General features: G+C 43.9%; 1 protein-coding gene across 2 annotated transcripts in view; it reads left to right on the forward strand.

Moving 5' to 3' along the window:
• The window catches only part of mgat4b (alpha-1,3-mannosyl-glycoprotein 4-beta-N-acetylglucosaminyltransferase B), a 230308-nt gene that overhangs the window by 126840 nt on the left and 77393 nt on the right, over positions 1 to 26075 (forward strand). Inside the window, exons 3-5 of one of the 2 annotated variants that reach the window (XM_041840998.2) lie at positions 2673 to 2816; positions 4553 to 4686; positions 17726 to 17772. In XM_041840998.2, the coding sequence (XP_041696932.1) occupies positions 2673 to 2816; positions 4553 to 4686; positions 17726 to 17772 (325 nt within the window). The remainder of the gene's footprint in view (positions 1 to 2672; positions 2817 to 4552; positions 4687 to 17725; positions 17773 to 26075) is intronic. The other variant, XM_041841007.2, reaches the window with a different exon arrangement.

Consider the following 26075-nt stretch of genomic DNA (forward strand, 5'->3'; position numbering starts at 1 on the left):
CATGTGCAGTTGTAAACCATATTCTGGCTTTTCTATGGCGGTTTTGGAGCAGTGGCTTCTTCCTTGCTGAGCGGCCTTTCAGGTTATGTCGATATAGGACTCGTTTTACTGTGGATATTGATACTTTTGTACCTGTTCCCTCCAGCATCTTCACAAGGTCCTTTGCTGTTGTTCTGGGATTGATTTGCACTTTTTGCACCAAAGTACGTACATCTCTAGGAGACAGAACGCGTCTCCTTCCTGAGCGGTATGACGGCTGCGTGGTCCCATGGTGTTTATACTTGCGTACTATTGTTTGTACAGATGAACGTGGTACCTTCAGGCGTTTGGAAATTGCTCCCAAGGATGAACCAGACTTGTGGAGGTCTACCATTTTTTTTTCGGAGGTCTTGGCTGATTTATTTTGATTTTCCCATGATGTCAAGCAAAGAGGCACTGAGTTTGAAGGTAGGCCTTGAAATACATCCACAGGTACACCTCCAATTCACTCAAATGATGTAAATTAGCCAATCAGAAGCTTCTAAAGCCATGACATCATTTTCTGGAATTTTCCAAGCTGTTTAAAGGCACAGTCAACTTAGTGTATGTAAACTTCTGACCCACTGGAATTGTGATACAGTGAATTATACGTGAAATAATCTGTAGTCTGTAAACAATTGTTGGAAAAATTACTTGTGTTATGTACAAAGTAGATGTCCTAACCGACTTGCCAAAACTATAGTTTGTTAACAAGAAATTTGTGGAGTAAACAAGTTTTAATGACTCCAACCTAAGTGTATGTAAACTTCCGACTTCAACTGTCCATGCATACGTACATACACACAGTCAGTAAGGTTGAATTATACAGTGAGGGAAAAAAGTATTTCATCCCCTGCTGATTTTGTACGTTTGCCCACTGACAAAGAAATGATCAGTCTATAATTTTAATGGTAGGTTTATTTGAACAGTGAGAGACAGAATAACAACAACAAAATCCAGAAAAGCGCATGTCAAAAATGTTATAAATTTATATGCATTTTAATGAGGGAAATAAGTATTTGACCCCCTCTCAATCAGATAGATTTCTGGCTCCCAGGTGTCTTTTATACAGGTAACGAGCTGAGATTAGGAGCACACTCTTAAAGGAAGTGCTCCTAATCTCAGCTTGTTACCTGTATAAAAGACACCTGTCCACAGAAGCAATCAATCAATCAGATTCCAAACTCTCCACCATGGCCAAGACCAAAGAGCTCTCCAAGGATGTCAGGGACAAGATTGTAGACCTACACAAGGCTGGAATGGGCTACAAGACCATCGCCAAGCAGCTTGGTGAGAAGGTGACAACAGTTGGTGTGATTATTCGCAAATGGATAAAACACAAAAGAACTGTCAATCTCCCTTGGCCTGGGGCTCCATGCAAGATCTCATCTCGTGGAGTTGCAATGATCATGAGAACGGTGAGGAATCAGCCCAGAACTACACGGGAGGATCTTCAATGATCTCAAGGCAGCTGGGACCATAGTCACCAAGAAAACAATTGGTAACACACTACGCCGTGAAGGACTGAAATCCTGCAGCGCCCGCATGGTCCCCCTGCTCAAGAAAGCACATATACAGGGCCATCTGAAGTGTGCCAATGAACATCTGAATGATTCAGAGGAGAACTGGGTGAAAGTGTTGTGGTCAGATGAGACCAAAATCGAGCTCTTTGGCATCAACTCAACTCGCCGTGTTTGGAGGAGGAGGAAAGCTGCCTATGACCCCAAGAACACCATCCCCACCGTCAAACATGGAGGTGGAAACATTATGCTTTGTGGGTGTTTTTCTGCTAAGGGGACAGGACAACTTCATCGCATCAAAGGGACGATGGACGGGGCCATGTACCGTCAAATCTTGGGTGAGAACCTCCTTCCCTCAGCCAGGGCATTGAAAATGGGTCATGGATGGGTATTCCAGCATGACAATGACCCAAAATACATGGCCAAGGCAACAAAGGAGTGGCTCAAGACGAAGCACATTAAGGTCCTGGAGTGGCCTAGCCAGTCTCCAGACCTTAATCCCATAGAAAATCTGTGGAGGGAGCTGAAGGTTCGAGTTGCCAAACGTCAGCCTCGAAACCTTAATGACTTGAGAAGATCTGCAAAGAGGAGTCGAACAAAATCCCTCCTGAGATGTGTGCAAACCTGGTGGCCAACTACAAGAAACGTCTGACCTCTGTGATTGCCAACAAGGGTTTTGCCACCAAGTACTAAGTAATGTTTTGCAGAGCGGTCAAATACTTATTTCCCTCATTAAAATTCAAATCAATTTATAACATTTTTGACATGCATTTTTCTGGATTTTTTTGTTGTTATTCTGTCTCTCACTGTTCAAATAAACCTACCATTAAATTTATAGACTGATCATGTCTTTGTCAGTGGGCAAACGTACAAAATCAGCAGGGGATGAAATACTTTTTTCCCTCACTGTATATGAATGGTATATCCAGTCAGTAAGAACAGAATGCTACTCCGCTGTACTGTATATGAACGACCCCCTTAGTAGCATCCATCCTCTTTTTTAACCATAATAATGTGTGACTTCTGATCAATTTTTTAAATCCCCTTCTGACCCCTGTTTGTGTGCATGCGTGTGTGTGTGTGCGTGCTCCGTGTTTGCGTGCATGCATTCTTCCGTGTGTGTGTGTGCGACAGACGAGACCAAGCTGAAGCTGTGGAATGTGACGACCAGTAAGAATATGCTCCAGCTGCCCAGTATCTTCCACCACCTGCCCCATCTCCTGGCCAAGGAGAGCAGCCTGCAACCTGCTGTTCACGTGGGCCAGGGACGCACCGGGGGTCAGCACGCGCACACACACGCACACACACACGTAGGAGCATACTACACACACAGACACACACAAGCACAGCCACCATGGACACACACACATTCTCTCTCTCTCTCTCTCTCTCTCTCTCTCTCTCTCTCTCTCTCTCTCTCTCTCTCTCTCTCTCTCTCTTTTATCTCCCTCCTTTCTTACTTCCACCTCTTCCCTCCCCTCACCACAGTAATAGTGTCCACTGTCCAGACCATTTTTTCTTCCTCCACCTCCCCTCTCTGGCTCTCTGCCCCACTGTGGCTGTGCCAGTATCCCATTTAGATTTCACCCTCCCTCGGGAGCTAGCCCCCCTAAACCTCCACCCCCCTGGAGAGGCCATCCAAACTCTCCAGACAGCCAGCTAGACTCTCAGAGGAGCCATTAAGCAGTGTGTGGGTGAGTGTGTATATGTGTGTGTACGTGTGCTGGCACTTTAATGTGTGTGTGTGTGTGTGTGTGTGTGTGTGTGTGTGTGTGTGTGTGTGTGTGTGTGTGTGTGTGTGTGTGTGTGTGTGTGTGTGTGTGTGATTTATGTTCAGGCCACTGAAACCCCTCTGAATCAATTACTCGGGCCACGTCCTCGTAGAGCACTAGCCAGGACGCTTCTACTAGCTCCCCTCTAGTAATCAGAGTATTTTTTTATGGGTGTATTAAATGGAGAAGATAGACACTAGGGTCTGCTTATGTTAGCTCACAATGGGAGAGGAAGGGATGGTGAGGAGGAGTACAGGGTACTATAATCAACTGTTGCTGCAGAAACACTGCTATTGATTTGGACTTCCTCCCTATGAGAATGGGAAGTTGGTAAAAATACCTGAATTGTAGTTCAGCCTTGACTATGTATTCTTCTCTTGTTTTCTATCACTCACCACTGTCATTCATTGCAGGACATTGTATTTTTATTGTGCTGACAAGATTGTCCTCGTAAGTCATTCCACTATCCACCCCTGTCATATACTCTCTTCAGCCTTTCTCTCAGTACTTTTCTCCTCATCTATTTTAGTTTATTTCTTACCATCTCTTCTACCCCGTCTCTTCAGAAAACAAGTTATTCTGTCTCTGTTGTGAGCAATAAGGCCACACAGGTTTTCAACTAAAATCACGGAAGCAGGGTACGGAACCAATCTTTCCCCATTGAAAAAAGTTCAGCCAGGCCTGAATTCAAGCAATACCGACACACATTTAAAAAAAGTATTATAACTGGATTATATCTCCCGTCATAAATGTCGTGAATGGTATATATTCATGTCATAGTCACCAGTCAACTCCAATACACTCAAAAGTGACTTCATCTTCAACCAGTGAATGCTAGCTATGCTAGTTATTCTACCAGTCTGTCTTAATGAGTGTTATCATGCTAATAGCACATCCTGCACATGAAAATGTATATTTTTAAGGGGTATGCAGTTAGGTTGATGATGATATCACCAAAGTATGTTGTATCGGACATTTCAAACAATATTCCCAGCTAATGAGAAAACAGTCATGGTATTTCATTTAAGAGAATGAACAAGATTTAGCAAGGCAACCTTGGGGCTAATTTGAATGGATGCCAACGGCAGAATTTGAGGGATTTTTACATCCGTACCCACGTGACCGCAGTGAAATGTCCCTCCGTGATAAAATATATTGACTGGCTCATTCCACCCAATCTAGCACATTGTTCCTTCCCTCCCTATACTGACTGTGATTGGTCTGTGTGTGTGTCCGTCACAGTGTCGATCGTGATGGGCGTGCCCAGTGTGAAGAGGGAGGTCCACTCCTACCTGACGGACACCCTCAATTCTCTGATGACAGAGCTCAGTGCCGCAGAGAAGGAGGACTGCGTCATCGTGGTCTTCATCGCTGAGGTGAGATACTATAGAATGAGAGTGTGTGTGTGTTCTGCTATGTGTCCCGACCCTCTGTGGTCATGGCTTTTGAAGTGAGTCCGTGAACTCTTTCTGCGTGAATGCGCGCGCGTGTATATCCGCATGCGTGCGGGCTTGTGAGTGTATGTGTACTGTATGTGTAAAAGATCAGTGATCTGAAGAGCTAATGAGTGATGCTACCCCCTACTGCTCCGCTAATAGCCTAGACACTATCCATCGCTAACTTCTCTGACTCATATTAACCCCCTAAGGTCGATGTCTGCGCCCCCGCGGAGGTCTAATTAGCAAAATAAAAACATCCCCATAAAAAGTTTAAGCTAGAGATATATGTTACCTATGTAACAGTTCCACATCTGCGGTAAAAGGTGACAGAGCAAGAGCGGTGTTTGTCAGACCATGAGACATCCCGAAAATTGGTCTTCTCACAAAATCAGCTGTAGCGTCCGAATGGTTTGGCCTATTATGACCACTCTATGGAAAGATGAGACTCTCACAAACACAATGGTGTTCTCCGTTTTGCTCTGCTACCCCCACAAGCGTCTTGGGACTCATCTGAAGTCAGTACAGCTGATCTGCCAACTTTGGTCTGTAGCGTCTGAACAGTTTGGGCTACACGCTAATATGACCCCTCTGTGGAAAGGTGAGACTCTCAGAAACACGTACATGTTTTGCTATAGGACGCCTACAGGCTTCAACACATTCGTCTGAAGGTACCCCGGTACCAGTCGAAAATATATATGGAAGTACTGTATATACAGTATCTGGTGAGTATGCAGGCCATGGAAGAACTAAGACATTTTCAGCTTCCAGGAGTTGTGTACAGATTCTTGCGACATGGGGCCGTGCATTATCATGCTGAAACATGAGGTGATGGCGGTGGATGAATGGCATGACAATGGGCCTCAGGACTTTGTCACGGTATCTCTGCCCATTCAAACAGCCATTGATAAAATGCAATTGTGTTAATTGTCCGTACCTTATGCCTGCCCATACCATAACCCCACCGCCACCATGGGGCACTCTGTTCACAACGCTGACATCAGCAAACCGCTCGCCCACAAGATGCCATACATGTGGTCTGCGGTTGTGAGGCCGGTTGGACGTACTGCCAAATTCTCTAAAATGACATTGGAGGTGGCTTATGGTAGAGAAATGAACATTCAATTATCTGGCAACAGCTCTGGTGGACATTCCTGCAGTCAACATGCTAATTGCACGGTCCCTTCAAAATTGGGACAGCTGTGGCATTGTGTTGTGACAAAACTGCACATTTTAGAGTGACCTTTTATTGCCCCCAGCACAAGGTGCACCTATGTAATGATGATGCTGTTTAATAAACTTCTTGATATGCCACACCTGTCAGGTGGATGGATTATCTTGGCAAAGGAGAAATGCTCACTAACAGGGATGTAAACAAATTTGTGCGCATAAATGAGAGAAATAAGCTTTTTGTGCGGATGGAAAATGTCTGTGATATTTTATTTCAACTCATGAAACATACTTTGTGTTTTGTCAAGCAAATGCTTACTTCTGAACTTATTTAGGCTTGCAATAACAAAGGGGTTGAATACTTTTTGACTGAAAACATTTCAGCTTTTAATTTTTACTTAATTTGTTCCACTTATGGGGTATTATGTGTAGATCAGTGACACAACATCTAAATTTAATATTTTATATTCAGGTTGTCACACAACAAAATGTTGAAAAAGTCAAGGGGTCTGAATACTTTCTGAATGTACTGTATACAGTGGCGATTTTAGCATGTAAATCTTGATGGGGCAAACAAAACAAAAAAAGTGGGATGCATGCCAGCAAAGCCACTACACAACACAACACTAAACAATACATGAATTGCACTAGAACTGTGACAAACGGTGCCCACAAACTGTTAGGGCCTACATAAAACTGTCCCAACAGCAGTCCCAACATTTGACCACTGCTACACCTGGCTATCAGCAGAGCCTTGTCTGGCATGGAAACAGTTCATTCAGCCTCATTTACTGCCTTTTTAAAAAACATAGGCTGACTTGCTTAAACAAATGTGGTTTCTAATGACAATTGAGATGTACAAACTATGCCATAAGGGGACGACAAGGGAATAAGAGGCAATCGGTAATTTCGATTAAGACATTAATGAGCGAGCTAGGACGGATGTAGTCAATATAACTATAGCACTTTTGAAATATACAGCGACAGAATTCAGAACATGGGCCGTTCTTACAGTGTTCTGTACACCAAGTCAGAACCTTAGGATAAATAAAGGGGGCATATAAGCAGACAATGAAAGCTCTTACAATATTCGATGGTTACATTTCTCTAAAACAGGTTATAGGCTACATGTGCACCACCAAGTCAGAACAGTAGGCGAAATTAAGAGGGGTAAATATACCAAATTATTAGGGTGAGGCACATGGGCTACTGACAGCTTACTACACAACAAACACTTAGTATTACTTTCTTACTTTCTTTCCTAATTTATGCAGAAGCATACAATACATTTTTGGACTCATCTTGTTGTGCTGTGCTCACTTGAACAGAAAGGTGGCGCGGCGGTCCTTCGTGGGCAAATTTTGTCATCAAAGTCTGGCATTCTCTGGGTTTATGGTGCTTTCAAGACAACTGGGAATTCTGAAAAAAACAAGGTTGAATCATGATGACATCATTGATCTTAAGGTTGTAGTTCTAGAAAGAGGCCTGAGTTCCGGATTTACAATTCCGAGTTGGATGACCGTTCAAAACGTATTTTCCCAGTCGGAGCTAGTTTTTTTCCGAATTCCCAGTAGTCTTGAACTCACTGAAGTCTGAGATTTCCCAGTTCCGAGTTAACAGTTGTTTTGAGCGCGGCACAAATCAAGCTTCATTGACAGCATGGCCATTGTTGAATGTTTATCATTTTAAACTTGGAAAAGAGACCCTTAATCCCAGATTTGGGACCACACAGCCACTCCACTGAATAGCAGGCTAGTGATTGCTTTGCAATGCTTGCAGTTTGCCACTATCACTGATTCCATCCAAACCACTCATTGTTGAATTTGCGATTTCCAACTTGTTGTGTAATGTTTATGTCCAATGGCTGATGAGCACCGATACGTTTTATCTATAATTTCTCTTCATTATTTCTCTTCAAATGACAAGGATTAAAAAGCATTTGCCAGTAGATTGTTGACTTGATTCATGATGATGACTGCTAGCAAAGATTTTGAAAGTATGATGTTGACGTGATCAGTCCAATCAAAGCTACTGTAGATATAACGTGATTTTATGCAATTTTATCTGTGGCCAATGACCTTGAGTATTCTTGGATGGGCACTTCTAATGTAACTCTATGGCAGCACTCAAGGGGCTTGAATTTTCGAGCTCTACCCTTAGACTTGGCGATGACATACTGTCCCCACGAGTGACAGAACACTGAGCTAATCATGGCGCAACTAGAGAACATTACCAACACCTACGCTCCGTATTTTCCGCTGGCTGCCCCACCACCACAGAAAGCACTGAGCTATGGAGCTTTGCAGCTCCTTCAGGGTTATCTTTGGTCTCTTTGTTGCCTCTCTGATTAATGCCTGGTCCATGAGTTTTAGTGGGGGGCCCTCTCTTGGCAGGTTTGTTCTTTCAATTTTTTTTATAATGGATTTAATGGTGCTCCGTGGGATGTTCAATGTTTTGGATATTTTTTCATAACCCAACCCTGATCTGTACTTCTCCACAACTTTGTCCCTGACCTGTTTGGAGAGCTCCTTGGTCTTCATAGTGCCGCTTGCTTAGTGGTGCCCCTTGCTTAGTGGTGTTGCAGACTCAGCGGCCTTTCAGAACAGGTGTATATACAGTTGAAGTTGGAAGTTTACATACACTTAGGTTGGAGTCATTAAAACTCATTACAGTTCTTGTTAACAAACTATAGTTTTGGCAAGTCGGCTAGGACATCTACTTTGTGCATGACACAAGTAATTTTTCCAACAATTGTCTACAGACAGATTATTTCACTTATAATTCACTGTATCACAATTCCAGTGGGTCAGAAGTTTACATACACTAACTTGACTGTGCCTTTAAACAGCTTGGAACATTCCAGAAAATTATGTAATGGCTTTAGAAGCTTCTGATAGCTAATTGACATAATTTGAGACAATTGGAGGTGTACCTGTGGATGTATTTCAAGGCCTACCTTCGAACTCAGTGCCTCTTTGCTTGACATCATGGGAAAATCAAAAGAAATCAGCCAAGACCTCAGAAAATAAATTGTAGACCTCCACAAGTCTGGTTCATCCTTGGGAGCAATTTCCAAATGCCTGAAGGTACCACATTTATCTGAACAAACAATAGTACATAAGTATAAACACCATGGGACCACGCAGCCGTTATACCGCTCAGGAAGGAGACGTGTTCTGTCTCCTTGAGATGAACGTACTTTGGTGCGAATAGTGCAAATCAATCCCAGAACAACAGCAAAAGACCTTGTGAAGATGCAGGAGGTAACAGTAAAACAAGTCGTATATTGACATAACCTGAAAAGCCGCTCAGCAAGGAAGAAGCTACCGCTCCAAAACCGCCAAAAAAAGAAAGCCAGACTACGGTTTGTAACTGCACATGGGGACGAAGATCGTACTTTTTGGAGAAATGTCCTCTGGTCTGATGAAACAAAAATAGAACTGTTTGGCCATAATGACCATCGTTATGTTTGGAGGAAAAAGGTGGCACTTGCAAGCCGAAGAACAACATCCCAACCGTGAAGCACTTGGGTGGCAGCATCATGCTGTGGGGGTGCTTTGCTGCAGGAGTGACTGGTGCACTTCACAAAATAGATGGCATCATGAGGAAGGAAAAGTATGTGGATATATTGAAGCAACATCTCAAGACATCAGTCTGGAAGTTAAAGCTTGGTCGCAAATGGGTCTTCCAAATGGACAATGACCCCAAGCATACTTCCAAAGTTGTGGCAAAATGGCTTAAGGACAACAAAGTCAAAGTATTGGAGTGGCCATCACAAAGCCCTGACCTCAATCCTATAGAAAATATGTGGGCAGAACTGAAAAAGCGTGTGCGAGCAAGGAGGCCTACAAACCTGACTCAGTTACACCACCTCTGTCAGGAGGAATGGGCCAGAATTCACCCAACTTATTGTGGAAGGCTATCCGAAACGTTTGACCCATGTTAAACAATTTAAAGGCAGTGCTACCAAATACTAATTGAGTGTATGTAAACTTCTGACCCACTGGGAATGTGATTAAATAAATAAAAGCTGAAATAAATCATTCTCTCTACTATTATTCTGACATTTCACATTCTTAAAATAAAGTGGTGATCCTAACTGACCTAAAACAGGGAATGTTTACTAGGATTAAATGTCAGGAATTGTGAAAAACTGAGTTTAAATGTATTTGGCTAAGGTGTATGTAAACTTCCGACTTCAACTGTATACTGAGATCATGTGACACTTAGATTGCACACAGGTGGACTTTATTTAACTAATTATGTGACTTCTGAAAGTAATTGGTTGCACCAGATCTTATTTACGGGCTTCATAGCAAAGGGGGTGAATACATATGCACGCACCACTTTTCCGTTATGTATTTGTAGAATATTTTGAAACAAGTTATTTTTTTAATTTTACTTCACCAATTTTGACTATTTTGTATGTGTCCATTTACATGAAATCCAAATAAAAATCCATTTAAATTACAGGTTGTAATGCAACAAAATAGGAAAAATCTAAGGGGGATTAATAATTTTGCATGGCACTGTATATAGTTAATCTCTTTCCGTAACGTGTTGAGGCTGGCATTTAAGGAGAATGAGAGGCTCAATTAAAGATGTTACAGAACTGCAATATTTGAAGCACCACTCTGTTCTGCCCACTTTCCCTGATGTTGCTACGGCAATCAAGCTGTTTTTACCATCCCTGTAACTGTCAATTATGTGACTTTTTCATTCACATTCCTGAAGCCCAAGAAACAAACAGTTAGCTTCCTAGTACACATGGAAATTAAAAAGGTTAATGAATTTACATATGTATTCAGACTCTTTGCTATGAGACTCAAAATTTAGCTCAGGTGCATCCTAATTCCATTGATCATCCTTGAGATGTTTCTACAACTTGATTGGACATGATTTGGTAAGGCACACACCTGTCTATATAAGGTCCCACAGTTGACAGTGCATGTCAGAGCAATAACCAAGCCATGAGGTCAAAGGAAGAGTCCATAGAGCTCTGAGACAGGATTATGTCAAGGCACAGATCTGGGGAAGGGTACCAAAACATTTCTGCAGCATTGAAGGTCCCCAAGAACACAGTGGCCTCCATCATTCTTAAATGAAAGAAGTTTGGAACCACCTAGACGCTTCCAAGAGCTGGCCGTCGGCCAAACTGAGCAATCGGGGGAGAAGGGCCTTGGTCAGGAAGGTGACCAAGAAGCCAATGGTCATTCTGACAGAGCTCCACAGTTCCTCTGTGGAGATGGGAGAACCTTCCAGGCCTTTATGGTAGAGTGGTCAGACTGAATCCACTCCTCAGTAAAAGGCACAAGACAGGCCACTTGGAGTTTGCCAAAAGGCACCTAAAGGACTCTGACCATGAGAAACAAGGTTCTCTGGTCTGATGAAACCAAGATTGAACGCTTTGGCCTGAATGCCAAGCGTCACGTCTGGAGGAAACCTGGCACCATCCCTACGGTGAAGCTTAGTGGTGGCAGCATCATGCTGTGGGGATGTTTTTCAGCGACAGGGACTGGGAGACTAGTCAGGATCGAGGGAAAGATGAACAGAGCAAAGTACAGAGAGATCCTTGATGAAAACCTGCTCCAGAGCGCTTAGGACCTCAGACTGGGGCAAAGGTTCACCTTCCAACAGGACAACGACCCTAAGCACACAGCCAAGACAACGCAGGGGTGGCTTCGGGACAAGTCTCTGAATGTCCTTGAGTGGCCCTGCCAGAGCCCGGACTTGAACCTGATCAAACGTCCCTGGAGAGACCTGAAAATAGCTGTTCAGCGACGCTCACCATCCATCCTGACAGAGCTTGGGAGGATCTGCAGAGAAGAATGGGAGAAACTCCCCAAATACAGGTGTGCCAAGCTTGTAGCGTCATACCCAAGGCTCTGTCGTAGCCGGCCGCGACCGGGAGACCCATGGGGCGGCGCACAATTGGTCCAGGGTAGGGGAGGGAATGGCCGGCAGGGATGTAGCTCAGTTGGTAGAGCATGGCGTTTGCAACGCCAGGGTTGTGGGTTCGATTCCCACGGGGGGCCAGTATGAAAAATTGTATGCACTAACTGTAAGTCGCTCTGGATAAGAGCGTCTGCTAAATGACTAAAATGTAAATGTAAATGTAAGACTTGAGGCTGTAATCGCTGCCAAAGGTGGCTCAACAAAGTACTGAATAAAGGGTCTGAATACTTATGTAAATGTAATATTTCAATTGATAAAAACCTGTTTTTGCTTTGTCATTATGGGGTATTGTGTATAGATTGATGAGGAAAATGCACTGTATATCTATTACAGGCGCATGGGCCACCAAAGCTTGTGGGCCCCACCGCCTTATGGGTCCGGTACACCAGTGTTGCAATAGCTAACAGGCTAGCCTCACAGATAAGCCTATGTGTGTTCACTGGAGCAAATTGTGAAGAAACCCTAATCATGTAAAATGGTTGTTTAAGTCCAAAGGACCCTGTGGTGATGGATGATTATGTGTGCATGTGCACGTGAATATAAAGCGTGCAACAGCATGAATAGTACATGTATAACCAAAATGTGTGTGTCTCTGTGTGGGTGGGTTTGTGCCTGTGCCTGTGCCCTTCCCAGTGTATTGCATTCCCCTTCTGTAATGACCGAATGTAAGGGCAGACTGACTAATGGTGTAGCTGACCGGCCAGCAGGAAAGGTCACGAGATACATATAGAACTGTGTGATTAAGTCATGCACCATGCATCAAATCGTTATCACCAGCAGTAGTCAATCACACACACAGACGCACACTCACCACACACGGATTTTGCGTGTGTGTGTGTGCATTCCTGTGTGCACGTGTGTGTGTCTCGTAGTGCGTTGTGGTGTGTATATGTGTTTGTGTGTGCGTGTCCATGTGCGTCTCTGCATGTGTGTTACAGCGGTGTGTTTGTGTGTGTCTTGCTGCGGTGTGTATCAGTGTGTGTGTGTGGTGTTCAGTCCCAGTCTGTCTGTGTTCCCCAGAGTGGCTATAGTTAAAAGGTGGTGAATGACATCTGCATTAGTAAACACTGAGTGGAGTTTCAAATGGCTGGCAGGCCTCTCTCCCCCCCTCTCTCTTTCTTTCTCTTCCCCTCTCTTTCTCTACCTTGTTTCTCTGTCTATTTCTCTTTTCTTTGTATCTCTCTCTCTTCCTCTCCCCCCACACTCTCTCTTGTGTTTCCAGCCATAGCCTCTCCTTCTCCTGAATGTGTCTTGCGTTATGTCATCTCTCATTTTTATTACCCATGCCTCTATAGGGGCATCTGAAGAGCACAGGAGTAGCAGCTCTCCCTCTGTGTCGCTCTTCCTCTTTTTCTCTCTCTCTCTCTCTTTCCCGTTCCCTCCCAAACACGTGTCACACTCGCCTTTCTCTCTTCAACTGTCCCTCTGTCTCCATCCCTCTCTTTCCCTCGCGTCTCTCTCTGTCAGTGTTTGACCATATGAATATTCAAAGCAGTTGTATTTGCTAACCAAATGACACACAGAACTAAACAAATACGATGCGTACAATTTGGTTCCATTGTCTAGCTGACTACGTGTTGGAACACAGGACTATAACAATAGGTTAATGGGTGAGTTGGGATAGTATTGTTCATTTTCTTGGTCCCCTGGTTAGGTAGTAGTAACATCGCTGTACTACATAGGATTTTACTTGACTGTTGCAAATTGATTGGCTACAGTTTAGGGCTGTATATGAAATATGTAACAATGGTTCTATGAAACACATACATTAAAACCCATTGGCCGAACACATAAACAAGTCATGAAACATGCATGTTCCTCAAGTACATTCCATGTCCAGGACCAAGGGTGCCAGGTTGTCGAGCAAGGCTTGAATTACTAGACCACCAACGCAATGTGGAGAGGTCGTTTTCTGACTGTCATTCTTTTTAAGCTTGTTCCTTGACAGTCCTGTCAATTGAAGTCGCGAGCCTCTTAAGGGACTCTGCAGCAGACATTGTCACCTCTGAGGTCATGTTTCTCACCTCTGGGGTCGTGGTACATTCCACCAGTGGAGTGGCTCAGAGCTGAGGAGGGCACCACTCCACTATCATGTCAGCCGTGGTGGGGTCAGGTGTTGAAGGGGGCCTAGTATAGCATACACCAGCCCCTTGGAGAGATGAAAACAGTCTGGTGTTCCTGCTGTTTTTCCATTTTCTCCCTCTCTTCTTCGCTCTCTCTTGCTCTCTTCTCTCTCACTTCTCTCTCTCTTTCCCTAGTCCTTGCTTCAGGAGTAGCTCAGAGAATGTGTTCACGCTACACTGTTAAAAAGCCAACTTAACCAATTGCTTAATCGCCGTTAATCGGAGTTGCGTGGACTTCAGAAGGACAAGAAATGTAGCTAATGTTTGAACATTTGTTCACTCAACAAACGTTGCTCACAGTGAGCTGAATGTATAAAAACGTATTGAGTCGAATTACAAATTCATGTTTGCCTTTGGAACGCAACACTGTATGTTGGTTCAGCTATTTGCCCAAATGTTGAACAAACTCACAATCCTATTGCAGAGAGCAGGTGTTCCTAATGTTTTGTACACTCTGTGTATGTTCACTCAACCTAATATTCAAAGTTGAGTAAACATACAATTCAACTTGAGAATGTACAGTACCAGTCAAAAATTTGGACACACCTACTCATTCAAAGGTTGTTCTTTATTTTTACTATTTTTTACACATATGGAATCATGTAGTAGCCAAAAAAGTGTTCAACAAATCAAAATATATTTTATATTTGAGATTCTTCAAATAGCCACCCTTTGCCTTGATGACAGCTTTGCACACTCTTGGCATTCTCTCAACCAGCTTCACCTGGAATGCTTTTCCAACAGTCTTGAAGGAGTTCCCACATATGCTGAGCACTTGTTGGCTGCTTTTCCTTCACTCTGCGGTCCAACTCATCCCAAACCATCTCAATTTGGTTGAGGTCGGGGGATTGTGGAGGCCAGGTGATGCAGCAGTCCATCACTCTCCTTCTTGGTAAAATAACCCTTACACAGCCTGGAGGTGTGTTGGGTCATTGTCCTGTTGAAAAACAAATGATAGTCCCACTAAGCCGAAACCAGATGAGATGGTGTATCACTGCTGAATTCTAAATAAATCACAGACAGTCACCAGCAAAGAACCCCCACACCATGACACCTCCTCCTCCATGCTTTACGGTGGGAAATACACATGCAGAGATCATCCGTTCACCCACACCTCGTCTCACAAAGACATGGCGGTTAGAACCAAAACTCTCCAATTTGGACTGCAGACCAAAGGACACATTTCCACCGGTCTAATGTCCATTGCTCGTGTTTCTTGGCCCAAGCAAGTCTCTTCTTATTATTGGTGTCCTTTAGTAGTGATTTCTTTGTAGCAATTTGACCAAATTGGCCTGATTCACGCAGTCTCCTCTGAACAGTTGATGATGAGATGTGTCTGTTACTTGAACTCTGTGAAGCATTTATTTGGGCTGCAATTTCTGAGGCTGGTAACTCTAATGAACTTATCCTCTGCAGCAGAGGTAACTCTGGGTCTTCCATTCCTGTGGCGGTCCTCATGGGAGCCAGTTTCATCATAGCGCTTGATGGTTTTTGCGACTGCACTTGAAGAAACTTTCAAAGTTCTTGAAATGTTCCGTATTGACTGACTTTCATGTCTTAAAGTAATGATGGACTGTCGTTTCTCTTTGCTGTTCTTGCCATAATATGGACTTGGTCTTCTCCCAAATAGGACTATCTTCTGTATACAGTGCGCACCGTTTAACAGTCAAAGTTTGAAAAGCCCAATTCCAATTTGACCCCTAGCAGGGTTGGCATCAATTCTATTTCAATTCCAGTCAATTCAGAAAGTAAACCAAATTCCAAATCCAAATGTTCCTCATTGAAAAGCATTGAAGAGAATTGGAATTGGAATTTCACTGTACTACCTGAATTGACTGGGATTAGAATGGAATTGACCCCAACCCTGACCCCTAGACCCTACAGTCCACCCCTACGCCCTTCATGTAGATTTGAAAGAATTGGATAGATTTTAGTTTCACCTGGCCATCCCATAGGCTAGTTGGAATTTTCGCTGTATATTCCTCATACCTATTCAAAATATTTTCAGATCTACACAAAGTACCTAAGGGTAGGGGTTAGGGGTTGATTTGGAATTGGGCAATACTGTATGTCTGCGCAAAGTTCCCAAAACCAAGTAATAAAACAAATTCCCAAAAAGGTAGAGGTCAAAACACCCCTGTTTTAAATATCTTACAATGATAATGGAACTGAGCCTTTTTCTAAAATGTTTTATGAGTTGTAGAACATATTGGGACACATGACTGTAAGTCGCTTTGGATAAAAGCGTCTGCTAAAGGGCATATTATTATTATATTATTATCTTAGACCGTTCCTCCGTACAGAATCCTTGATATCCTTCATCTGCGTTTATGGACTGTCCTCTTCAATTTAAACCCATTGCAAAATGTTGATTTTGTGGCCAATTAACCAGTTCTTTGTGGATTTTGATGTGTGTTTGGAGTTATTTTCTTGTGGGAAGATCCACTTGCATCCAAGTTTCAGCCTCCTGCCAGAGGAAAACAGGTTTTTGGCTAAAATGTCCTGCTACTGGGTAAAGTTCATGATGCTGTTGACCTTAACAAGGGCCCGAGGACCAGTGGAAGCAAAATAGCCCCATAATATCTACGATCCACCACCATATTTCACAGTAGGTATGGGGTTATTTTCTGCTGATGCATTCTCATTTCTATGCCAAACCCACCACTGGTATACATGGCTGAAGAATTCTATTTTCATGGAGGAATGGTCGACGATCCCTCCCAATGTGTTCTCCAACTCATAAAACATTTTAGAAAAAGGCTCTGTGCCGTTATCTTCGCAAGGTGAGGTATTGAAAGGTATTGAAAACAGAAGTGTCAATAATTGTGACCCCTATCTTTTTGAGAGAAAAAAAGTATTACTTGTTAAGTAAAATCTCTTTCTCAGAGCAATTGTATTAGTATAAAAACATATCATTTCCCAGTTATCTTAGCATACAATATATTTCAGTATTTGAATTATTTATTTTATACAGTCATTTTTGCTCATCTTTATTAAGGGTGTCAATAATTTCTGGTTTCTCTTGTTTTCAAGATAATGTTTATTTTATTTTAACAGGACCAAAACAAATTGTCATCATAGCACCGAGGGTGGAAATCTGACAGGATATGTTTTTTATTTCCCTTGTGATAATCCCCTTCCCGTGCATCCCACTATTCCTCTCTTGTCCGGTTAATTTGAGGAGCGAAGGATGCGATCAGTGATCCCAGGTGTTTCCTGTTAGACATTTGATCCTTTGCTTCTCTCTCTCCACCTACAATGCTCCTCCATCTTTCTCTCCATCTGTCAACCTTTCGGGATGGAGATACACCTGGCCGGTGGATGGATACGTGTGTACATGTTATCCTCTCCTTGACCTCATCACAGCTCTGGATGCTGGATTTATACAAAGCCAGATAATTACACCACCAAGCTGCTGCTTCCACTTGGGAAGAAACTGGAACAGCCTGCAATCTCCACCATGGCCATCTTGGAACGCTATTGAGGCATTACACAATTACTGTGATGTTGTTGGGATAGAAAAGCAATTTTTTGTGCGTTTTATTTTATATTGTATCCAGGGCATATTTTATCTGACAAAGGCAAAAGTATTGTAGACAAAATATTATTTGTGTACAGTAGTGCAGTGCACATGGGAGCAGTGTTTATATCATGTACAGGCTTTCTTTCTGCAGCCATACCATCTCTTAATGGAACAACAATTGCATTGACATTTGTTTCTCGTTTTGCAGACGGACCAACAGTACGCCAACAGCGTGGCTGACAACCTCAAGCGCCTGTAAGTACCACAGGATGCTGTTTCCATGGAGACCAGCCTCTCCATGGAGAGGACAGTTGTCACTTTCTATTTGGGCTCAGTGTGTGTTGGGTGCGCCTGTGGAATAAGGTGTTTGTGTGTGTGTGGTATTTTTAAATGATTAGTTATTGTGTGTGTGTTTGCTACCTGCGTTTGATGTTTGCATGTTCATGTGCTTTATGCGACTGTGTGTGTGATTGATGTATTCACTCTACTTGTGCCTATATGTCACGTTTGGTCGTGTTTGGATGTGTAAGTCTTGGGTCTATTCCACACACGTGTGCACATCTGTCTTCTTTGACATGTGTGTGCGCATAGTGTATTTCTATTTGAATGTATGTTTGTTTATGTGTGGTGTGTACAATTCACTGTATCCTCTTTACTTTCCATCACACACAGAGAAATATACACACACAGTATTGTATAACTAACCTTGTGGGGGGACACAAATCAGTCCCATTCAAAATCCTATTTTCCCTAACCTCAACCCCAAAACCTAACCTTAACCCTAGCTCCTAACCCTAAAACTAGCCCTAGCTCCTAACCCTAAACCTAATTCTAACCCTAACACTAATTCTAGCCTTAACCCCGTAGAAATACTTTTTGACCTTGTGGGGACTAACAACATTTTTGTTTGTTTACTATTCTTCTGGGGACTTCTGGTCCCCACAAGTATAGTTAAACACCTCCACACACACTCATAAACACACACACACACACACACACACATACACACACACACACAGTGAGTACAAATAGCAACCTAACCTAAAGCAGTGGTCACCAACATTTTCTGAATCACAGTCAAAAAGCAAGCCGAGATCTACCTCTCAATTTTTTTTTTTTTACATTTACATTTTACATTTTAGTCATTTAGCAGACGCTCTTATCCAGAGCGACTTACAGGAGCAATTAGGGTTAAGTGCCTTGCTCAAGGGCACATTTACGTCATTTAGCAGACGCTCTTATCCAGAGCGACTACAAATTGGTGCATTCACCCTATAGCCAGTGGGATAACCACTTTACAATTATACTTTTTTTGGGGGGTAGAAGGATTACTTTATCCTATCCCAGGTGTTCCTTAAAGAGGTGGGGTTTCAAATGTCTCCGGAAGGTGGTGAGTGACTCCGCTGTCCTGGCGTCGTGAGGGAGCTTGTTCCACCATTGGGGTGCCAGAGCAGCGAACAGCTTTGACTGGGCTGAGCGGGAACTATGCTTCCGCAGAGGAAGGGGAGCCAGCAGGCCAGAGGTGGATGAACGCAATGCCCTCGCCTGGGTGTAGGGGACTGATCAGAGCCTGAAGGTACGGAGGTGCCGTTCCCCTCACTGCTCCATAGGCAAGCACCATGGTCTTGTAACGGATGCGAGCTTCAACTGGAAGCCAGTGGAGTGTGCGGAGGAGGGGGGTGACGTGAGAGAACTTGGGAAGGTTGAACACCAGACGGGCTGCGGCATTCTGGATGAGTTGTAGGGGGTTTAATGGCACAGGCAGGGAGCCCAGCCAACAGCGAGTTGCAGTAATCCAGACGGGGAGATGACAAGTGCCTGGATTAGGACCTGTGCCGCTTCCTGTGTAAGGCAGGGTCGTACTCTCCGAATGTTGTAGAGCATGAACCTGCAGGATCGGGTCACCGCCTTGATGTTGGCGGAGAAACGACAGGGTGTTGTCCAGGGTCACGCCAAGGCTCTTCGCACTCTGGGAGGAGGACACAACGGGTTGTCAACCATGATGGCGAGATCATGGAACGGGCAGTCCTTCCCCGGGAGGAAGAGCAGCTCCGTCTTGCCAGGGTTCAGCTTGAGGTGGTGATCCGTCATCCATACTGATATGTCGGCCAGACATGCAGAGATGCGATTCGCCACCTGGTTATCAGAAGGGGGAAAGGAGAAGATTAGTTGTGTATCGTCAGCGTAGCAATGATAGGAGAGGCCATGTGAGGATATGACAGAGCCAAGTGACTTGGTGTATAGGGAGAAAAGGAGAGGGCCTAGAACTGAGCCCTGGGGGACACCAGTGGTGAGAGCACGTGGTGCGGAGACAGCTTCTCGCCACGCCACTTGGTAGGAGCGACCGGTCAGGTAGGACGCAATCCAGGAGTGAGCCGCGCCGGAGATGCCCAGCTCGGAGAGGGTGGAGAGGAGGATCTGATGGTTCACTGTATCAAAGGCAGCAGACAGGTCTAGAAGGACAAGAGCAGAGGAGAGAGAGTTAGCTTTAGCAGTGCGGCTTTAGCAGTCATGGCTTTACATGACTTAAAAAATGTAAGCCTATGCAACATTTGTGCAGTAGGCCTAATAAATTATCACAGCATATTGGCTATGTGCTTGGCCTTGCAATACTGTTCTTCTAAGACCATATTACATTTCAAAACTCGAGCTTTGATAACAATATAGATCAGTTGTTGTATGAATTGCGAGGCACAGCTGAGCATAAATTTAAAGAATGGACTTTTTTATGTTACTGGACTGATGGTACCTGCATCTGATGGTCAGTCTCAGCGGAGGGAGGGAGAGAGCAGCAGAGGGTCTGCCTCTCACTGTCCCTGCTCTCTCCTTCCCTCCGGTGAGACTGACCAGAGATGGGATACCGTCCTCTCTCTGATGGCAAATCTCGAGTCAGACCGCCTTATTTCTATGACTAGAGAAAGTGAAAAATTCCTCGATATTAAAATAGACATGAGCTGCTAATAATAAAAGTGCAGGCCTATCAATACACTTGGCTACTAATTCATTGCAGCTGCGGCACGGGAGGAAATAGGGAGAGAGTGTTTTATGTTTTGTTAAAGTGTTGAATAAAAAGTGTTGACAGTGCTGAATAAAACTTAAACTCACTCAGAAAAACAACAGCTCTTTGCTGTATTCTTTGACAGTTTCTCTCTGGTTTTAAAAGTTATGAAATTTCACGTAGGCTAGTATCAAACTTTGCTGTTGGGTCGTGGAAGCTGTACTAGACATGATGATTTGAGCTGTCCGATTGACCAGCGCAGTAGGCACACTTGATTTAACTACAGCTCTCCTGGTCAGGTGTTTGTCCCTGCAGACAAATTAAATGGTTCAAAATGGGAACACTTTGCCTACTCGGCATGCAGGGCTTCTGAATCAAATCAAATCAAATCAAATTGTATTGGTCACATGCGCCGAATACAACAGGTGCAGACATTACAGTGAAATGCTTACTTACAGCCCTTAACCAACAGTGCATTTATTTTTAACAAAAAAAGTAAAAATAAAACAACAACAAAAAAGTGTTGAGAAAAAAAAGAGCAGAAGTAAAATAAAATAACAGTAGGGAGGCTATATATACAGGGGGGGTACCGGTGCAGAGTCAATGTGCGGGGGGCACCGGCTAGTTGAGGTAGTTGAAGTAATATGTACATGTGGGTAGAGTTAAAGTGACTATGCATAAATAATTAACAGAGTAGCAGCAGTGTAAAAGGATGGGGTGGGGGGGCAGTGCAAATAGTCCGGTAGCCATGATTAGCTGTTCAGGAGTCTTATGGCTTGGGGGTAGAAGCTGTTGAGAAGTCTTTTGGACCTAGACTTGGCACTCCGGTACCGCTTGCCGTGCGGTAGCAGAGAGAACAGTCTATGACTAGGGTGGCTGGAGTCTTTGACAATTTTGAGGGCCTTCCTCTGACACCGCCTGGTATAGAGGTCCTGGATGGCAGGAAGCTTGGCCCCAGTGATGTACTGGGCCGTACGCACTACCCTCTGTAGTGCCTTGCGGTCGGAGGCCAAGCAGTTGCCATACCAGGCAGTGATGCAACCAGTCAGGATACTCTCGATGGTGCAGCTGTAGAATTTTTTGAGGATCTGAGGACCCATGCCAAATCTTTTCAGTCTCCTGAGGGGGAATAGGCTTTGTCGTGCCCTCTTCACGACTGTCTTCGTGTGTTTGGACCATGATAGTTCGTTGGTGATGTGGACACCAAGGAACTTGAAGCTCTCAACCTGTTCCACTACAGCCCCGTCGATGAGAATGGGGGCGTGTTCAGTCCTCTTTTTTTTCCCGTAGTCCACAATCATCTCCTTTGTCTTGGTCACGTTGAGGGAGAGGTTGTTGTCCTGGCACCACACGGCCAGGTCTCTGACCTCCTCCCTATAGGCTGTCTCATCGTTGTCGGTGATCAGGCCTACCACTGTTGTGTCGTCGGAAAACTTAATGATGGTGTTGGAGTCGTGCCTGGCCATGCAGTCATGGGTGAACAGAGAGTACAGGATGGGACTGAGCACGCACCCCTGAGGGGCCCCCGTGTTGAGGATCAGTGTGGCAGATGTGTTGTTACCTACCCTTACCACCTGGGGGCGGCCCGTCAGGAAGTCCAGGATCCAGTTGCAGAGGGAGGTGTTTAGTCCCAGGATCCTTAGCTTAGTGATGAGCTTAGAGGGCACTATGGTGATGAATGCTGAGCTGTAGTCAATGAATAAATGCACCTTCCGCCAAAAGTGCAAAGTCGAATAAAAAATAATAAAGGAGCGCAAGCCTTTATTGTTGGCTTTTCTACAGAAATGTTTGGTGATCGACTAGGAATGGCTCGCGATCGACCGGTTGGTGACCACTGCCCCATAGGGCTGTAGGGTAAATCTGAGTGCCTGCAGACACCATGGGGGTTCTCCTACTTTACTTTGACTCCACATTGCTTGAGGCACTTGTGTTTGTTTTACATTGCATCTATGTGGATATGGGTAATGTTGATATACAATGATATCCCCTGTGGCACAGTTGGTAGAGCATGGCACTTGCAACGCCAGGGTTGTGGGTTCGATTCCCATGGGTGTATGCACTCACTACTGTAAGTTGCTCTGGATAATAATTGAAATATAAACGTAGGCTATTGATGATTTGACGTGTGGATGTGTACTTTCTGATGATTTAGTTAAAGTTTGTTAATTTATTCACACAAGAGAAAAGGATTCCCCTGTATTTCACGGTGACATGTAATAAGACATATAAATGTTAAACAGAAAACAATCCTGCTTATTTATTGAAGCATAGCAAGCATACCAGCATTTAATTCTCCAGAGGTAATGGGAGGAATTACACACAATCACAGGTGAAAGGAAATAAACACAACAACAAAGTACCCGCTCCTTAAAAACTAAAGTGTTAGGGTCACATTGTTGATGGAAATGTAAGTTACTTATCGTCTTTACAAAATAGGAAAATGAGGTGAATAGCATAAAATAGTGGCTGATAAGTATTCCTATTTGTATTCACACCAGCACGCGAGAGTAAATGAGCACAGTTTCAATGTTAAATATCAAATCATCACCCATAAAAATAAAACACACCTGTTCTTTTGTGTACTGCACCATCTGGAGAGAGGCAGAAACACATATCTCTCTCTCTCACCCCACATACTTTAATTTGTGTTCTGCATGTATTATAACCACTACCTCAAATAGTTTCCATCCTCCTAGCCGCTTCCCTAGATCTACAGTATCCCCCTCACAAAATGCCCACGGTGCAGGTTTTGGCACCTGCTGTTTTAGACGGTCCTGTTTGTCAGTGGGAGATTGAGACAGAGCTTTTCCTGCCGAGGTGGCCATTTTGACCCAAGATGATACCAGTGGTCACTCCGTCACTGTCACTCCCCTAAGTCCCCTAGCAGTGTCACCTCAGGGGAAATGGGATGTGTCTCAAATGCCACCATATTCCCTAAAGTACACTACTTTTGACCAGAGCCCTGGGAAAAAGTAGTGTACCACATAGGGAATAGGGTGCCATTTGGGACGCAGACATGGTATGGAGGCTGGAGATGGCTATGGGGGTGGATGGAAGGAAGGGTGGGGGGGAGAGGTAAGGAGGGAGGAGGGAGGTTGAATGTGCCCCCTGTCACCTTGCCGTTCTCTCAGTGAGATTGGAAATGCAGGAGAGAGTGTGTGTGTGTGTATGTATGTGTGTGTGTGTATGTGTGTGTGTGAGTGTGAACTATTTTGAGTTAGTGTGTGCGCGTGTGTGTTCCTAAGGGACAGCTGTTCCTGTTCTGGGTGATTGGCAGGGTTAGTGATTACACACTTGACCCCTGTCTCTCTTGTGATTGGATCCTCTCTCTCTTTGTACGTCCTTATCTGAAGTGAATTCAATTCAAACAATGAATTTGAATTGGCCACACCCCACATGAAGCAGAATTTGAATTGAAGGAAGTAAAATGTAATTCAAACCAATTAAACTGAGATGTGAAACATGAAAGTCTAATTCGTTTGTCAAATCTTTTATCAAAAGAATATGCCACTTATTAATGCAAAGAATACACATACCATTTCATTAGTTTGATTATAACTCAAAAATGTCAAACAGTAATTTTCTTTGTCATGAGATGTTAGATGTTTCCCTTCCATACTGCAGTGTTTGCTCTAATGCAGTCTGGGAAATGTAGTTTTTATCATATTTAAAAACATTAAGGGAATTATTAAATTCACAACCCACAACATGATCTTAGAGTATTTCCAGACCACTGTAATTATTTTAAATTGTTTTAGGAGAACGAGTTAGAAAAATGAAATGTTTCAACCTTATGCTACATGGTATTGGTAACCATACATTATGTCAATGTAAACATTACTATGGTGTTATATAAGCCATTTTAATTCAATTGAATTTCATTTAATTCAATTCTACTTCCTATAAGAAAAATTCTGCTTCCTTTTGGGTGTGACCAATTCAAGCATTCGCCACTCAAGCAATTCACAACTCAGTTCAGAATTGACCCCAACCCTGGTGTTCATACACACATTAAATGTTCAGCATCCAATTGCCCGTGTTGGCACATAATGGGGTAATCAGTTTCAATAATACAACGTTCTAATACATGCATGTGGAGACAAACTAGTGACTTATAACCCGTAGTCCCTGTGGTAATATCCGCAGTGCATAAGGGTTTAGGGTAATTCAATATTGTGTGGATGAAGGGCGGGTGGGTGGCGGGCAGGTTGAATAAAGAGAAAACGATGCATAGTCAAATCCATAAATATATAATTAGGATGATATCAACATACAGTACCAAACAAAAGTTTGGACACACCTACTCATTCAAGGGTTTTTCTTTATTTTTACTATTTTCTACATTGTAGAATAATAGTGAAGACATCAAAACTATGAAATAACACATATGGACTCATGTAGTAACCAAAAAAGTGTTAAACAAATCAAAATATACACTGCTCCAAAAAATAAAGGGAACACTAAAATAACACATCCTAGATCTGAATGAATTAAATAATCTTATTAAATATTTTTTTCTTTACATAGTTGAATGTGCTGACAACAAAATCACACAAAAATTATCAAAGGAAATCAAATGTATCAACCCATGGAGGTCTGGATTTGGAGTCACACTCAAAAATAAAGTGGAATACCACACTACAGGCTGATCCAACTTTGATGTAATGTCCTTAAAAGAAGTCAAAATGAGGCTCAGTAGTGTGTGTGGCCTCCACGTGCCTGTATGACCTCCCTACAACGCCTGGGCATGCTCCTGATGAGGTGGCGGATGGTCTGCTGAGGGATCTCCTCCCAGACCTGGACTAAAGCATCCGCCAACTCCTGGACAGTCTGTGGTGCAACGTGGCGTTGGTGGATGGAGCGAGACATGATGTCCCAGATGTGCTCAATTGGATTCAGGTCTGGGGAACGGGCGGGCCAGTCCATAGCATCAATGCCTTCCTCTTGCAGGAACTGCTGACACACTCCAGCCACATGAGGTCTAGCATTGTCTTGCATTAGGAGGAACCCAGGGCCAACCGCACCAGCATATGGTCTCACAAGGGGTCTGAGGATCTAATCTCTGTACCTAATGGCAGTCAGGCTACCTCTGGTGAGCACATGGAGGGCTGTGCGACCCCCTAAAGAAATGCCACCCCACACCATGACTGACCCACCGCCAAACCGGTCATGCTCGAGGATGTTGCAGGCAGCAGAACGTTCTCCACGGCGTCTCCAGACTCTGTCACATCTGTCACATGTGCTCAGTGTGAACCTGCTTTCATCTGTGAAGAGCACAGGGCGCCAGTGGCGAATTTGCCAATCTTGGTGTTCTCTGGCAAATGCCAAACGTCCTGCACGGTGTTGGGCTGTAAGCACAACCCACACCTGTGGACGTCGGGCCCTCATACCACCCTCATGGAGTCTGTTTCTGACCGTTTGAGCAGACACATGCACATTTGTGGCCTGCTGGAGGTCATTTTGCAGGGCTCTGGCACAAAGGCGGAGGTAGCGGTCCTGCTGCTGGGTTGTTGCCCTCCTACGGCCTCCTCCACGTCTCCTGATGTACTGGCCTGTCTCC

This window comes from Coregonus clupeaformis, chromosome 2 (assembly GCF_020615455.1).
Source record: "Coregonus clupeaformis isolate EN_2021a chromosome 2, ASM2061545v1, whole genome shotgun sequence".
NCBI classification, from domain to species: domain Eukaryota; kingdom Metazoa; phylum Chordata; class Actinopteri; order Salmoniformes; family Salmonidae; genus Coregonus; species Coregonus clupeaformis.